The 15,300-nt window shown below is 52.9% G+C and overlaps 1 protein-coding gene across 1 annotated transcript in view; it reads right to left on the minus strand.

Moving 5' to 3' along the window:
- Positions 1-9,478: 9,478 nt before the first annotated feature.
- LOC128977105 (S-adenosyl-L-methionine-dependent tRNA 4-demethylwyosine synthase TYW1-like) overlaps positions 9,479-15,300 on the minus strand; it is a 122,832-nt gene continuing 117,010 nt past the window's right edge. Inside the window, exon 16 of the mRNA XM_054394574.1 lies at positions 9,479-9,841. Within this exon, the coding sequence (XP_054250549.1) occupies positions 9,620-9,841 (222 nt within the window). The 3' untranslated portion in view covers positions 9,479-9,619. The remainder of the gene's footprint in view (positions 9,842-15,300) is intronic.

A 15,300-nucleotide genomic window follows, 5' to 3' on the forward strand; every position in this document is an offset into this window, starting at 1 on the left:
CTCTGTGAGGAGCAAAGGCTGAGAGCCCTGGGGCTGAGAGCCTGCAGAAGAGCAGCCCCAGAGGGGAGCTGAGCAATGCTCAGCAAGAGCTAAAGGAGCTGTGGGGGGCAAGAGGCTGGGGCCAGACTCTTGTCAGTGGTGCCCAGAGACAGGGCAAGGAGCAGCAATGGGCACAAACCCAGGAGATTCCATTTGAACAGGAGGAGAAAGTTGTTTGTTGTGAGGGTGCTGGAACCCTGGAGCAGGCTGTCCAGAGAGGTTGTGGAATCTCCTTGTGTGGAGAGCTTCCAAACCCCCCTGGGCATTGTGCTCCTGGACAAGCTGCTGTGGGTGCCCTGCTGGAGCAGTGGGGTTGGACTGGGTGGTCTCCAGGGGTCCCTTCCAACCCCACCATGCTGGGATGCTGTGAGATTCTGTCTTAGGGGGCAGGAGTCCAAGATGGGGGCTTCAGGGAAAACACTTACCCTCCAAGCCCAGCATGGGGGCAGACAGCCCTGCAGCAGCAGCTGCTCTGGAGACAGCTGACATCAGGATCTAGAGTGTGTGAAACATCTGACAACCTGGAGCCACAGGGACACAGGTTTGTGATGGCAGAGAAGCTGCAGCACCATGGCAGAGGATGTGATGAGCATCCTGTAGCTACTTGTGCTGACAATGCACAGCAGATTTACAGCCTCATCTCCAGGCATCCCTCCAAGGACACCAGCTGTGTCCTACAGAGGGACACTGCCTCTCCTTCACCTCAGCCCTGAGCACCCAGACCACCTTAACACACATCCCAAGCTCTTATCCCACCTGCCCCTCAGCTCAGCTTTTTCTCAGCCCACAGCTCCAGAGCAGCAACCAGCCTTGAGCCACAGCAGCAGGGGACCACCAGCACATAGAATCATAGAATCAGTCAGGGTTGGAAGGGACCACAAGGCTCAGCCAGTTCCAACCCCCCTGCCATGGGCAGGGACACCTCACACTACATCAGGCTGGCCACAGCCTCATCCAGCCTGGCTGCAAACACCTCCAGGGATGGAGCCTCAACCACCTCCCTGCACAACCCATTCCAGGCTCTCACCACTCTCATGGGTAAGAACTTCTTCCTCACATCCAGCCTGAATCTCCCCACTTCCAGCTTTATTCCATTCCCCCCAGTCCTATCACTACCTGAGAGCCTCAAAAGTCCCTCCCCAGCTTTCTTGGAGCCCCCTTCAGATATTGAAAGGCCACAAGAAGGTCACCTCAGAGCCTTCTCTTCTCCAGACTGAACTTCAGTTGAGGTTTGGTGGATTTATTTGCCTTTCCCCCCCCGCTTTTTCCTAGCAAATCTGAAACACCACAGCCCTGCTCTGTGGCTCTTCCCCTTGTCTCTCCCATTTTCCCAATCTCCACAGCTCCTTCTTTCCCCTCCCTGCTCACCCAAGGCTTTTTATCTTATGCATCATCCATCCCAGCTCACTGGCTTCACACAGGCTTCTGGGAGATGGCTGTCTCCTTGAGTTCCTCCTTCTCCTTCTGCCTTGCCCTGATTTGCACTTATACAAACACTTTCTCATCTCTACAGCTGCCTGCAGCCTTGCTGGGACCACTACAGCCACAGAAGAGCAGAGGGAAGCAGAGCAGCCTCAACACTCCTTCCATCAAACCTTGGAAGATATCCATGACCAGAGCCTGGCCCCACATCATCCAGAAGAACCATCCCTGAAGGTGTTCAAAACACATGTGGCCATGGTGGTGTTGGGTTGCTGGTTGCATTTGATGGTCTTTGAGGTCTTAGAATCACAGAATTGTCAGGGTTGGAAGGGAGCTCAAGGCTCAGCCAGTTCCAACCCCCTGCCATGGGCAGGGACACCTCACACTACAGCAGGTTGCTCACAGCCACATCCAGCCTGGCTGCAAACACCTCCAGGGATGAGGCTTCCACCACCTCCCTGGGCAACCTGTGCCAGTCTCTCACCACCCTCCTGGGGAAAAAATTCTTCCTAACATCCAATCTCAATCTCCCCATTTCTAGTTTTGCTCCATTCCTCCCAGTCCTATCACTCCCTGACATCCTAAAAAGTCCCTCCCCAGCTTCCTTGGAGCCCCCTTCAGATCCTGGAAGGCAAATGCAACAGAACAACCACTGCTCAGTGGTGCCCACCAACAGAGGGGCAATGGAAGGGGAGAGGACCATGTAGTGGTGTTAAGCATGGTAGAACACCAGCCTAAAGCTGCCAGGCAAGTTTCTCCAGGCTCTGGGGATGCTCTGATGCCACAAGAGGATGCTGTGCTGGCTTCATGGCAAGGTGAGGACACCATGGCCTCCCACCAGTGCACTGCAGGGTGATGCTCACATCTAAACCTCAGAGTGATCCTTCCTTGAAGGAGCATCTTCAGGAATAGCCACTCCAGATGGCATCCCTGAAGCAGCCAGCTGGATTTTTAACTGTGGTTCAAGGACCCACAGACCACCACAGTGCCCTTGGCATCCCTACCACCACGGTGTCCATCACCTCAGGTGCCAATATTTCCATCCTGGATATTTCTAAGTGCACTTCCCTCTTGCCAGCCCTCAGCAAGGGACCAGCCAATGCATGGACACAGCTCTGGAGCAGCTCAATCCCTCCTCTTGCCCTTGCCCTCTGCTCCCATTCAAAACCAGAGGGCAGATTTGCCAGAGAACCCAAAGTCCTCCTGTGGTGGCACCTACCACCACTTGCCACATTCCAGCTGACAGCTGAACACAGAGTCCTTCAAACTCCCCAGATGTGCTTTCTTCTGGACAAAAAAAAAAAAAAATGTCAGTCTTGGGTAATGTGAGCTGAAAGACAAAAGCAAGCAGAGGAGTAAAAGCTTGGGAAGTGCTTTCTGGTCCTTTTGTGAAGCTTCTCCAATTTCTGTCAGCTCCAGAAGCCTGTAAACATCCCAGCTCCTGCTTCTGACACTGCTTAAAAGCTGCTGAGAAATTGCCACCTAGACAGAGGGCTGTTAGGAGAGCTCACAGCTGGGGATTTGGCTTCTTGAAGTGCCATCTCCATCTCCAGGTGCTGGCCCCAGTGACCCTGCTGGGGGTTCTGCCAAATGCTCACATCTGCCAAGCTCATGGGGGTAGCACATGGCCAGCTGTCATCTCTTGGGCCATGAATGCACATAAAGCTGGAGAGGCAGTGCAGAGGAGACACAGCAGCTTCTCGGGGGGCTTGTGGCCTGTGCTGAATGAATTCATGCACTGGGTCCCTCCCTGCAGCAGTCATAGGTGGGGCTTGATTATCTCTGAGGTCTGTTCCAACCTGGTTGATTCTGTGAGCTCAGAGACCTTCTCCAAACAAGTCCACAGCTCTTGTGCCTTCTAGAGCTCATAAATAGACAGGCAGAGACACCCAAGTGTGACACGGCTCTCAACCTTCCTGTAGGGTAAGACTCTTGACCTGTCAAAGCAAAGCCAGCAGGAAACCTTCTTCCCAGCAGTGGGGCCACAGATGCTGTGGAGCAGAAGCAGGATTGAACCATTAGTGAAGCTGGCTCTGAAAGTGGGGCAGCCTAATGTAAAACCCCCACTGAAGACCTTCTGGGAGTGATGGGCTTTCACCAGGGTGGAGAGAGACAAGGTGAGATGCCCCTGGAGGAGATTTGTCCACATCCAATTGCAGTTCCCATGGAATCAGGAGTGCTTGGGCTCATCTCAAGGCAATGTGGTCAGGCTTCACCCAAGGCTTGATATCCACTGAAGGAGGGGGGACCCAACCAGCTGTTTCAGAGCACATCTCCAGAGAAAAGCAGAGGTTGCAGCCATAATGAAGGACACCAGGACTGCTCCAAGATCCTGCCTGAGGGCTGATCCCACCTGGAGCCTGCTTCTGTATCCAGGCCTGGGGTGCAGCAGTGAATGGGACCCCAGGCAGATTATCAGCTCCTGGTTCCCTTACTCAGCATTTGCAAAGTGCAGCTCACTTCTGAGAGGATTTGAGAGTAAGCTCTTTAAGTAAGTACCAAAGCAAGATTCCTCTCTAAAGTCTCTCTTTAATGACATAATCCTGAGGGAAGACCTCTCCCTCCCCTTGGAGAAAGCAGGAGAAGCAGGTTTGCTGAGGGAGACATAACTCCTTTATCCCCACATAATTGGATGACATTGGCTGATTAAACACAAGCAGCCTTGGGCACTTTTGAGGTTTGATAACAACTTGAAGACCTTTAAGGAAAATAAAAACAAACCCAAAAACCCCAAACAGACAACCCCCAACCCAGAAGAAAAGTCTTCTCCTGGTGGCTTTGTGGTGCAAGCAGTAGAGCAGGTCCTACCTTCACTGCAGGAGGACACAGGAAGGACTCAGGATGAAACCCATTCTGTGGCAAGGAGGTAAACTACCTCCAAACCCAGGCTGGGTGTTGTGGTAGAAACCAGAAGGGTTCAGCAGCAAGGAGACTCTGTCAGTTTGGATGACCCATGGCAAAACTCAGCTCCCTGATGATCTCAAGGGTCTTTTCCAACCTGAAAGATTCTCTGATTCTATGAGAAAGACCCCCCAGATGGTTTGGGTTAGGCATCTCTGGAGGTCTCCAGCTCAACCTTCTCTAATATGGTAGCCATGGGGTCCTACCTGGTTGCTCAGGGCTTTATCCAGCTGGGTTATAAAACCCACTCATGATGATTCCCATCACCTGGCAAGGAGGTAGGCTACCCCCAAGCCTAGGCTGGGTTTGGTTGTGGTGGAAACCAGAAGGGCTCAGCACCAAGGAGACTTTGGATGACCCATGGCAAAACTCAGCTCCCTGATGACCTCAAGAGTCTTTTCCAACCTGAATGATTCTCTGATTCTATGATAAAGACCCCCAGATGGTTTGGGTTAGGCATCTCTGGAGGTCTCCAGCTCCACCTTCCCTAATGTGTTTAGCCATGGGGTCCTACCTGGTTGCTCAGGGCTTTATCCAGCTGGGTTATAAAACCCTCCAAGGACGGAGGCAGCATGGGGGCATGGAGAGCTTCACCTTCACCCAAGCACAGGAGGCTGCAGCACTGCCATCACCCACATTTGCCAGTACCAGGGCTGCTGGGGGATGGAGCAGCTGTGACTACTCCCCACATTTGTGCAAAGCCTGATGCTTGAGGAGGCTTTGATCTCCAGGCACAGAGAAGCATGGATAACAAGGACCACACAGTCCACCCAGCACAGCTAGAGCAAACTTTTTTCTTCCCACTGGGAATATTGGTTCATGTTGGCCACAAGGAACAATTTCTTCCCCAGAAGGGCTGTGAAGCCCTGGCCCAGGCTGCCCATGGCAGAGGTGGAGTCCTCATCCCTGCAGGGCTTTCAAAGCTGTGCAGATGTGGAACTGAAGGCCATGGTTTAGTGGTGAGCTGGCAGTGCTGGGTTAGTGCTTGGACTCCAAAGGTCTTTTCCAACTAAACTTCCACTGCCAGTGCTGACCTGTTGCCAGACCCAGAATTGGGGCCAGGTTTTGGACAGCCAGGCAGTCTGACATGGCTGAGCTTTCCTGTGTCAGGTCTGAGGTCCTTCAACCTGCTGGTGATACCTTGGGTTGGACATGGAAGTGCAAGCAGGGAGCCCCAGCCTGAGAGCCTGGCTGCTGCCTGGGATTACAGCAGGGTGGGGGCAGCAAGGAGCTGCAGGGAGGTCAGAGCCCCTGGATGATCTTTAAGGCCCCTTCCAACCCACCCCATTCCAGGAGGCAGCAACAGCAAAGGCTGCAACCTGCTCGTTTTGCTGCCAGACTTCCCAGCCAGGTCCTGCTGTTGTGATTAAAGCTGAAACCAAGCTGCCAGCGGGGGCTCACCTGCCATCCTCCCCCAGCCCCGCTGCTGCTGACAGCTCAGCGGCTCGGGGAGGGAGGGTTCTGGGGATAATGTGACAAGAGGCTTCGTGTCCCCTGCGGCAAGCTGCTGTGCCTGGCCGTTAGCAGCTAATGATCGGCGGCTTTGCTGCTGTCTGTGTTTCGCAGCTCGCAGGTATTCAGCACCAAGATGATTTAAAGAGCTGAGCCGAGCTGAGCCCCTGCCAAAGAGGATGGAGCTCAGGCAGGCAGCGGTGGGTTAAGCTCCCAGGTGGGTGCCCCCGAGGTGAGGATTTGGGGATTAGCAGCATCCCCAGCAAAGGCCAGGCGATGGGAAAGGCAAAGGGGGACCTGGTGGCAGGGTGGAGGTGATGGAGCTGGCACCAGTGCTGGTGCAGGTGTTTGTAGGAGGTGAATGGCCATGTCCAGTGTCCTCTGTGGTGAGCTGGCTGGCATGGCCAGGATGAGGTTAGGAGGAGGTGAGGGTGGTGGAACACTGTGACAGGATGCCCAGGGACACAGTGGAGGAGGCCACATCCCTAGAGACACTCAAGGTCAGGCTTGGTGGGGCTCTGAGCAACCTGCTCTAGTTGGAGGTGTCCCTGCTGACTGCAGAGGGGTTGGACAAGATGACCTTCGAGGTTCCCTTCCAACCCAATGCAATCTGTGATTCTGTTCTGAGGCTGAAGGCTTCTAAGCCAGCCTGCCAGCAGGCAGTACTCCTCAGATGGGTTAGGAAGCTGAACTGGCTCATGCTTAGGCAAGCCCAGCTCCATCTGAGCAAAATTCAGAACGTTCTGGAGGCTGGTTGGAGCACCTTCCCTATGGGGACAGGCTGAGGGAGTTGGGGCTGTTCAGCCTGGAGAAGAGAAGGCTCCAGGGAGACCTTAAAGCAGCCTTCCAGTACCTGAAGGGGCCTCCAGGAGAGCTGGGGAGGGACTTTTTTTGAAGGAGGTGTGGTGACAGGGCAAGAGGCAACGCACTGAAGCTTGAGCAGGGTAGGTTTAGATTGCACAGTAGGAAGAAATTCTTGACAGTGAGGGTGGGGAGACACTGGAACAGGCTGCCCAGGGAGGTTGTGGAGGCCTTGAACACCTCCAGGGAAGTCCAGGATGAGGCCTTGAGCAACCTGGGCTGGTGGGAGGTGTCCCTGCCCATGGCTTGGCGGGGTGGAACTGGATGATCTTGAAGGTCCCTTACAGCCCAATCCACCCCATGACTCCCTGGAAACTCTTGCCAAGCATTCACTGCCCACCCTCCACCACAGCAGCTGCCAGAGCTGTCCTCACTGCTGGGCTGGGTCCCCTCCCCTGGGGGTCTCTGCCAACTCCTGGCTCAGTTTGCAGCTGCTGCAGTGACAAAGTTGCCCTTGGGTTACCTCAGGACCTTCTTCCTGTCCCCTCCAGGCACAACAGCAGCTCTAACATCCTAAGGGATGTAGGAGTGGAGCCAGGAGAAGCCAAAGTGATGGATGACAGCTCTCTGTTTGGGGGATGTTTTCCTGCTGGGGATTTTTGGCAACAAATCCATTTTTTTGTCATTCACAAAGAACAGGCAGCCCCCAGCCCGAATGACTCACCCTGGGAGTGCCAGGAGGGATGCCAACCATGGAAGGATGAGCTGGACCAGACAGAGGAGCCAGGGCACAGGGCTCCTCAAATACACCCTGGCTTTAAGTGGTTATAAAGCAATTTTTCAGAGAATCAAAGACTGGTTTGGGTTGGAAGGGACCTTTAAAGGCCATCCAGTCCAACCTCCCTGCACTCAGCAGGGACATCCCCAACTACAGCAGGTTGCTCAGAGCCACAAACAACCTGACCTGGAATGGTTCCAGGGATGGAGCTTCTCCCACCTCTCAGGGCAACCTGGGCCAGGGTCTCACTACCCTCAGTGTCAAACATTTCCTCCTCTCCAGTCTGAATCTCCCTCTTGCAGTTCAAACCATCACCCCTTGTCCTGTCACAACAGGACAAGCTCAGAACTCTGTCCCCAGCTTCCTGACTGTCCTCTCTAAGAACTGAAAGCTCTTCAGGATGGAATGACCCCAGCCCCCAGGCTGGCTGTTGAGGCAATGGAAATGGTGCCCAGGACACACATCATGCCCTGGCTGTTGTCAAAACCCCCAAACCAAAAGGAGGGCTGCTCTTTTTTGGGGGGGTTCCTTGACATCCCTGGGGGCAGCAAGGAGAACAGAGACCATCCTGCAGCCCACCAGCACCACATGCTGCTGGAGGCTGGCTCTGGCCCACTTTGAAACCTATGGAAAATGGATTGGCATCACTCAGTTAAGTCAAGTTTATTCAGGGTGACAGCACCACTGTGGCAAGAGCATGGCCTGACCCTGAAATCCTGACTTTGGAGAAGTCTTCCCAGCCTGGGACCATTTACCAAGCCCCTGGCAGACTACCAAAGACCTCATTTAACTCAAGGCTGTGTTTTTCCAGAGTGCATCCCCATGAAGATTCCCCAAGCCTCAGCCCAGAGGAGAATCCTGGTGAGCAGCAATCTATTTTCAACCTAAAAGGAGTAATTTCAGGTGAGGCATGAAATGCTGCTTTGGAGAACAGGTGAAAACTCCCCTCCCAGCAAAAGTGAAGCTCCCCAGCTCCAGCACACCCAGAGCATGATCCCCACAGGAGGCTGGAGCTGCAGCAGCCCACACTGGCCAGGACATCAATGTGACAAGTCCCTGCTGGAGGTTTGTGTTAGGTTGCACAAGTGAGGCTGCTCCTGCCAGAGGACTGCTGCTGGGGACATGTGCTGAGAGCTTTGCTTTGAGCAGGAGGCAACTGCAGTGCAAGTGCAAGAGCCAGTCCTGCCCAAAGCAGCAGTGACACTGCCTGGGTGGAGCAAAGGAAGCTACCTGCTGACCCCCAGGCCTGCTGGCTGCCCACAGCACGACCTCACCACCAGCAGAACACTGCACACACACAGTGGGAGCCTAGCAGAGCTTTGAAACGTTGCTGAGGGCTGCTGAGGGACTTAGAGAAAACCACTCAGAAAATATTCATTGCCAAAGCAGGTTGGAAGATACTTGGAGACAGAGCAGAAGGTGCAGATCACAGAATCATGGAATGGCTTGAGTTGGAAGGGACCTTAAGGGTCATCAGTTCCAACACCCCTGCCATGGGCAGGGATACTTCCCACTAGATCAGGTTGCTCAAGGCCTCATCCAGCCTGGCCTTGAACACTTCCAGGGATGAAGCATCCACAACTTCTCTGTGCAACCCATTCCAGTGTCTCACCACCTTCACAGCAAAGACATTAAGAGTGGTGCTGCTGCTTAGACCATTCCCAAGCCCTCAGCTCCTTGGGGTTGGGCTCTTTAGGGGAACTGGCACCACTGTTTAGAAGACAGAAACCTTTATTAGTCTGTACAGTGACACTTCCAGCTGTGCTTGGAGGTTTTAGATCCAGGTCCTTCCGTGGTCCCACCTGCGCCGATCCAACCAGCCTGTGGTGTTGGAGTCCCCATGGCACTTATGGATGCAGAATGTTTTGCTGCTGAGTTGGGTGCCAGCAGGTGCCAGGCTCTCCTCATAGCAGGGCATGAAAGTCCAACTCCAAACTCTGCACTGTGGAGACCACAGCCTCAGCATCCCCCATCGCTCTGCCGGGTATGAGGAGTCACTGGCACGTGCCACTGGGCATTGATCATGAGGTGGAGAGCAGTGTCAGGACTGAGAGCTTCTTGGAGTTAAAAAAACAGGAGGGAAGGGTTAAATAAAGGCTCCACCTTCCCTCTCAATATCAAACAGCAGAGAAAAATCTAGGGGAATGGATTCAAAATCACTGTTAGCCAAGAAATGGAGACCAAAAGTCAGCAGCCAGCCCAGAGCTTGGTGAGTCCGACCTAACCTCAGCACCCAGAGATGTCTCTGCCCTTGTTCCTCCGCTGGTATCTCACTTCCACGGGATCAAATCCCCTTTCTCTGGACCCAAACAGGGCCCAGTGAGGAGTTCTGGCTGCATAGTCAGCTGCTGTGAAGGTCTTGGAGCCACCACTCCTCTCGTGCTCTCGCACCAGCTCCTGGAAGCGGTCGTAGTCGATCCAGGTGCACCACTCGCCGTTGATCTTGAACTGGAAGGAAAAGAAGCATGGGACCAGGTCAGGGGGCACTGAGGAGCTCCACCAAATGCCACAGCTATGCCAAAGCTAGCAGGGTACAGACTGGATTGGTTGCCCAGCTGTAGGGTTTTGTTTTTTTTTTTTCATTTAGGGCCAGGGTAAAGGCATCCAGAGGCCAGTGGAGGACTTACAGAATCACAGAACCCCAGCATGGTGGGGGCTGGAAGGGACCTCTGGAGATCATCCAGTCCAACCTCCCTGACACAGCAGGTTGCACAGGATGGCACCCAGGTTGGTTTTCAATGACTCCAGAGATGGAGACTCCACCACTTCTCTGGGCAGCCTGTTCCAGTGCTCTACCACCCTCACAGCAAAGAAGTTCCTCCTCAAGTTCAGATGGAACTTCCTGTGTTCAAGTTTGTTCCCATTACCCCTTGTCTTGATAGTGGGCACCACTGACAAAAGACTGATCCCACCCTCCTGACACCTACCCTGTCAGTATTGATCAGGCTTCAGAAGATCCCCCCTGAGTCTGCTCTTCTCCAGGCTAAACAGCCCCAAGTCCATCAGCCTTTCTTCAGAAGAGATGTTCCAGTCCCCTCATCATCTTTGTAACCCTTTACTGTGCCCTCTCCAGCAAGTTCCTGTCCTTGAACTGAGGAGCCCAGAACTGGATAGAGTACTCCAGATGAGCCCTCACCAGGGCAGAGAAGAGGGAGAGCAGAACCTCCCTCAAAGAAGAAGAGTAGAACCTCCCTCAAAGAGGAAGAGCAAAACCACCCTCACAGAGGAAGAGCAGAACCTCCCTCATAGAGGAAGAGCAGAACCTCCCTCAAAGAGGAAGAGCAGAACCTCCCTCAAAGAGGAAGAGCAGAACCTCCTTCAAAGAGGAAGAGCAGAACCTCCCTCAAAGAGGAAGAGCAAAACCACCCTCAAAGAGGAAGAGCAGAACCTCCCTCAAAGAGGAAGAGCAGAACCTCCTTCAAAGAGGAAGAGCAGAACCTCCCTCAAAGAGGAAGAGCAAAACCACCCTCAAAGAGGAAGAGCAGAACCTCCCTCAAAGAGGGAGAGCAGAACCTCCCTCAAAGAGGAAGAGCAGAACCTCCCTCAAAGAGGAAGAGCAGAACCTCCCTCAAAGAGGAAGAGCAGAACCTCCCTCAAAGAGGGAGAGCAGAACCTCCCTCACAGAAGAAGAGCAGAACCTCCCTCACAGAGGAAGAGCAGAACCTCCCTCACAGAGGAAGAGCAGAACCTCCCTCAACCTGCTGGCCAGACTTTTCTTGATGCACTCCAGGATGCCATTTCCTTCTTGGCCAGGAGAGCCCACTGCTGGCTCATGGTCATCCTGCTGACCACCAGCACTCCCAGGGCTTTTCCCACAGAGCTGCCTTCCAGCAGCTCAGCCACCTCACCTGTACTGCTGCTGCCAGCAACACCAGAGTTGTGTGCTGTGGGGAACAGGCTGGATTTGGGTGCCTCTTGGAAGGGGCAAGAGGGCTGTGTTTGGGAAGAGGAGGGGGGGAGATAAAGAAGTTTAATGCCACGAATCCTCTTGCCACAGGAGAACTTTCAGAATTGCTTCTTTTGCCAAGCTGAAGCTGCATTTGTCTAGCAGCCCTGCTCTGCTCATTTAGCAAGAGCCCTGAGTGAATCCTCAATGAGGATTTATCTGAGCTAAGAGCTTATTATGCACTTCATAAAAAAAAAAAACAAAAAAAACAAAAAAAAAAAAAAAAACACACCAAAAAGGGGGGGAGGGGAGAGGGAAAAAAGAAGGAAACCAGACTGACTCCCTGGTTCTTTCCAAACCCTGATGGCTCTGCATTTAAAATGGCTCTTGACTTGCTGCCCAAGAGCTAAAAGCTTTTTTGGTTGGGAAAACTGCTGAGCCCTGCAAACCTCCTGCAATCAAACACTGCTCAGGCTGAGCTATCACTGCCTGCATGACTCCAGCAGAGTCTTGCAGGAGTTGTCCTCTGCACAGAGCAGGGATGGGAGACTGCAGAGTCACACCAGTGAGGGATGAGTCTCAGCAATGCTCAACTCACCCAGCACTCATTCTTCACACACTAACAATCACAGACCTGGAGGGGTTGGAAGGGACCTCTGGAGATCATCCAGTCCAAGCTCCCTGACAGAGCAGGGTCAGCCAGAGCAGGCTGCACAGGACAGCACTCAGGTGGGTTTTGAAGGAGCCTAGAGGAGGAGACTCCACCACTTCTCTGGGTAGCCTGCTCCAGTACTCTCCACTTCCTCCTCATGTTCAGCTGGAACTTCCAGTGTTCAAGTCTGTGCCCATTACCCCTTGTCCTGACACTGGGCACCATGACAAAAGCCTGGTCCCACCCTTTCAGTATTGATCATCATCGAGAAGATTCCCCCTCAGTCTGCTCTTTAACAGGCTGAAAAGCCCCAGGTCCCTCAGCCTTTCCTTATAAGAGAGATGTTGCAGTCCCCTCATCACCTTTGGAACCCTTTGCTGTACCCTCTCAAGCAGTTCCCTGTCCTCCTTGAACTGAGGAGCCCAGGACTGGACAGAGTACTCCACAGGAGCCCTCACCAGAGAAGTGAAGAGGGGGAGGAGAACCTCCCTCAAACTCCTTGCAACACTCTTCTTGATGCACCCCAGGATACCATTGGCCTTCTTGGCCACAAGGGGACATTGCTGGCTCATGGTCATCCTGCTGTCCACCAGCATGGCTGTGTCCTGAACTCCAGCTGGGTCACCAAGGCAAGATTTTAAACCCTTCAACTTTGAAGCCATCCTGACACAACGGAGCTGTTAAGGCTGGGAACTACCTGCTGAAGACTAAGGGGACAATGCCATTCCCACCAGAACAACCAGAAGAAGGCTGGCAGGATTGCTTGCAAAAGCAGATTAATGAACATGAAACATTTTTGGTGCTGCAACAGCCCTGCTCTGACCCATCAGGAGCTGGGAGCAATCCTTTAAGTGTGACACAGAAAGCAGCTGCTGAGGAATGAAAAGCAGACACAGGGCATGGGGCAGAGCAGCCTTCATCACCCCCAAGACTTGAGGCTGCTGGTCAACAGCAGCTGAAGATGAGACAGCAGTGTGCTCAGCTGGCCAAGAAGGCCACCAGCACCCTGGCTAGGATCAGCAATAGTGTGGCCAGCAGGACCAGGGCAGGGATTGTCCTCCTGTACTGGCCACACCTCGAGTCCTGGGTTTAGTTTTGGGCTCCTCACTCCAGGAAGGACATTGAGGAGCTGGAGCAGGTCCAGAGAAGAGCAACAAAGCTGGGGAAGGGTCTGGAGAACAGGGCTGGGGAGGAGCAGCTGAGGGAACTGAGGGTATTTAGTCTGGAGAAGAGGAGGCTGAGAGGAGACCTCCTTGCTCTCTACAGCTCCCTGAAAGGAGGTTGCAGTGAGGTGGGGGTTGGCCTCTTCTCCCTAGTATCAAGCAATAGAAGGACAAGAAATGGCCTGAAACTGCACCAGGGGAGGTTTAGGTTGGATACTAGGAAAATTTCTTTGCTGTAAGAGCGGTCAGGCATTGGAACAGGCTGCCCAGGGCAGTGGTGGAGTCCCCATCCCTGGAGGTGTTCAAGAAACCTGTGGCCATGGCACTTGAGGACATGGTTTAATGGCCATGGTGGTGTTGGGGTCAATGGTTTGACTCAATGATCTCAGAGATCTTTTCCAACCAAAACAATTCTGTGATTTCCAGGTTGGGCTTTAACAATCTTGTGATTATTCCAGAGCTAAATGATTTAAGACCCAAAACAGTTCCACGACGTCCTTGCAACTGGCAAGCCAACACTAAACACTGGGCTGATTTCAGCCTGATGCCATCAGGGTTTTCCATGAAGTTTTCACCACCTGGTAAAGCTTTTAAGGTGATAAATACATCAACAGAAGACAAATGGCTCAAACCTTTCCCTTGTTTCCTTTTTTTTTTTCTTTTTCTTTTTTTTTTTTTTTAAGCTAGCATCATAGCAGAAAATAGCAAGAAAAGTTCCTTCAGCTGGCTCTGAAACCAGGCTGTGCTGCCTGGAAAGACAAACACACCTTCCCTGAGAGGACACAGGAGCCAGCACACACCTCCCCCTTGGACATCATGCTCCCAGGTCCCCAGACTCTGCTCCTCATGGTCCCACCACTAATTGTTCCCTAATCATGTGCCCAGCAATGCCAGACCTGCCTGAATTCAGCAGATCCCACAGCCAGGGCAAGGAGCAGTGCCCTGAGCAGGCATCAGTGCTGGGGAAACAGGCAAAGGAAAGGAGAGGAAACTCATGATGGCCTTCCAGCCCAGAAGAGCAGAGCTAGGCATGTGGCTGGGCCACCACTGGGACATCTGGCAAAGGGCTACACAACTCTGCCAGGAATGTCATTGGCTGGACCCCAAGGAGGCACAGGGCAATGGTGCAGAAGTATGGAGACACCTGCCTGGATATCTGTGGACAACCCAACCCTCTAACAGTTTATTGCAAAACTAAGAGATACACTGCAAAGACAACCAGGAGCCAGGACTAAAATGGTGAGCTAGGACTACACCAAACTGCTGCAGAGGGTCCAGAGGAGGCCACAAACATGATCAGAGGGCCAGAGCCCTATGGGGAGAGAGTTGGGATTGTTCAGCCTGGAGAAGAGAAGGCTCTGGGAAGACCTTAGAGCAGCCTTAGAGGGGCTACAGGAGAGCTGGGGAGGGACTTTTGACTAGGGCCTGTGGTGACAGGGTGAGAGGGAATGGCTTTAAACTGGAAGAGGGCAGATTGAGACTGGAGATTAGGAAGAAATTCTTGAGTGTGAGGGTGGGGAGACACTGGACCAGGTTTGCCCAGGGAGGTTGTGGATGCTTCTTCACTGGGTTGGATGAGGCTGGTCTAGTAGAGGTGTCCCTGCCCATGGCAGGGGATTGGAATTGGATATCTTTAAGGTGCCTTATGTGATTCTATGACTAAAATGGAGAGCCAGGACTAAAATGGAGAGCCAAGTTATCTGGGAGCATCAGCAGAGCGTGGCTAACACCTCCCTTTTCTCTGCTGAGCCACAGGAGTGGGTATGAAGAGGCAATTGCTTTACATTATCTCCTGCAGCAGGCTGACTGCTGCTCTACCAGCAGAGAGAGAAGCTTCCTGCTCCAGAACCCCATCAACATTCATGAAGAGCCACACATGGCAGCTTTCTTTTCTTATCAACATATTTGCATAAGCAATTGGGGGTGGGGGTGATAAAACCCTATGCATATAGTGAGGACAATATAGTAGCACAATTTACTACATTCCCCCAGACATGCACAACTGCCAAGAACTAAACACAGACCTTCTGGGAAGGGGGAAAAAGGCAGAGATGGTGACATGTGAAAAGCTGCCACTGAACAAAAAAATGGAACTCAGCCAAAATTCAATTAGTTTGTCCTAACAAGAATAATGTTCTGTTTCCTCCAGGGAGAACCAGACTGAGATGAGGAGGTTCATCTTCACCATAGAGTTGTGTCACTTGGA

This window comes from Indicator indicator, chromosome 30, assembly GCF_027791375.1.
Source record: "Indicator indicator isolate 239-I01 chromosome 30, UM_Iind_1.1, whole genome shotgun sequence".
Classification (NCBI taxonomy): domain Eukaryota; kingdom Metazoa; phylum Chordata; class Aves; order Piciformes; family Indicatoridae; genus Indicator; species Indicator indicator.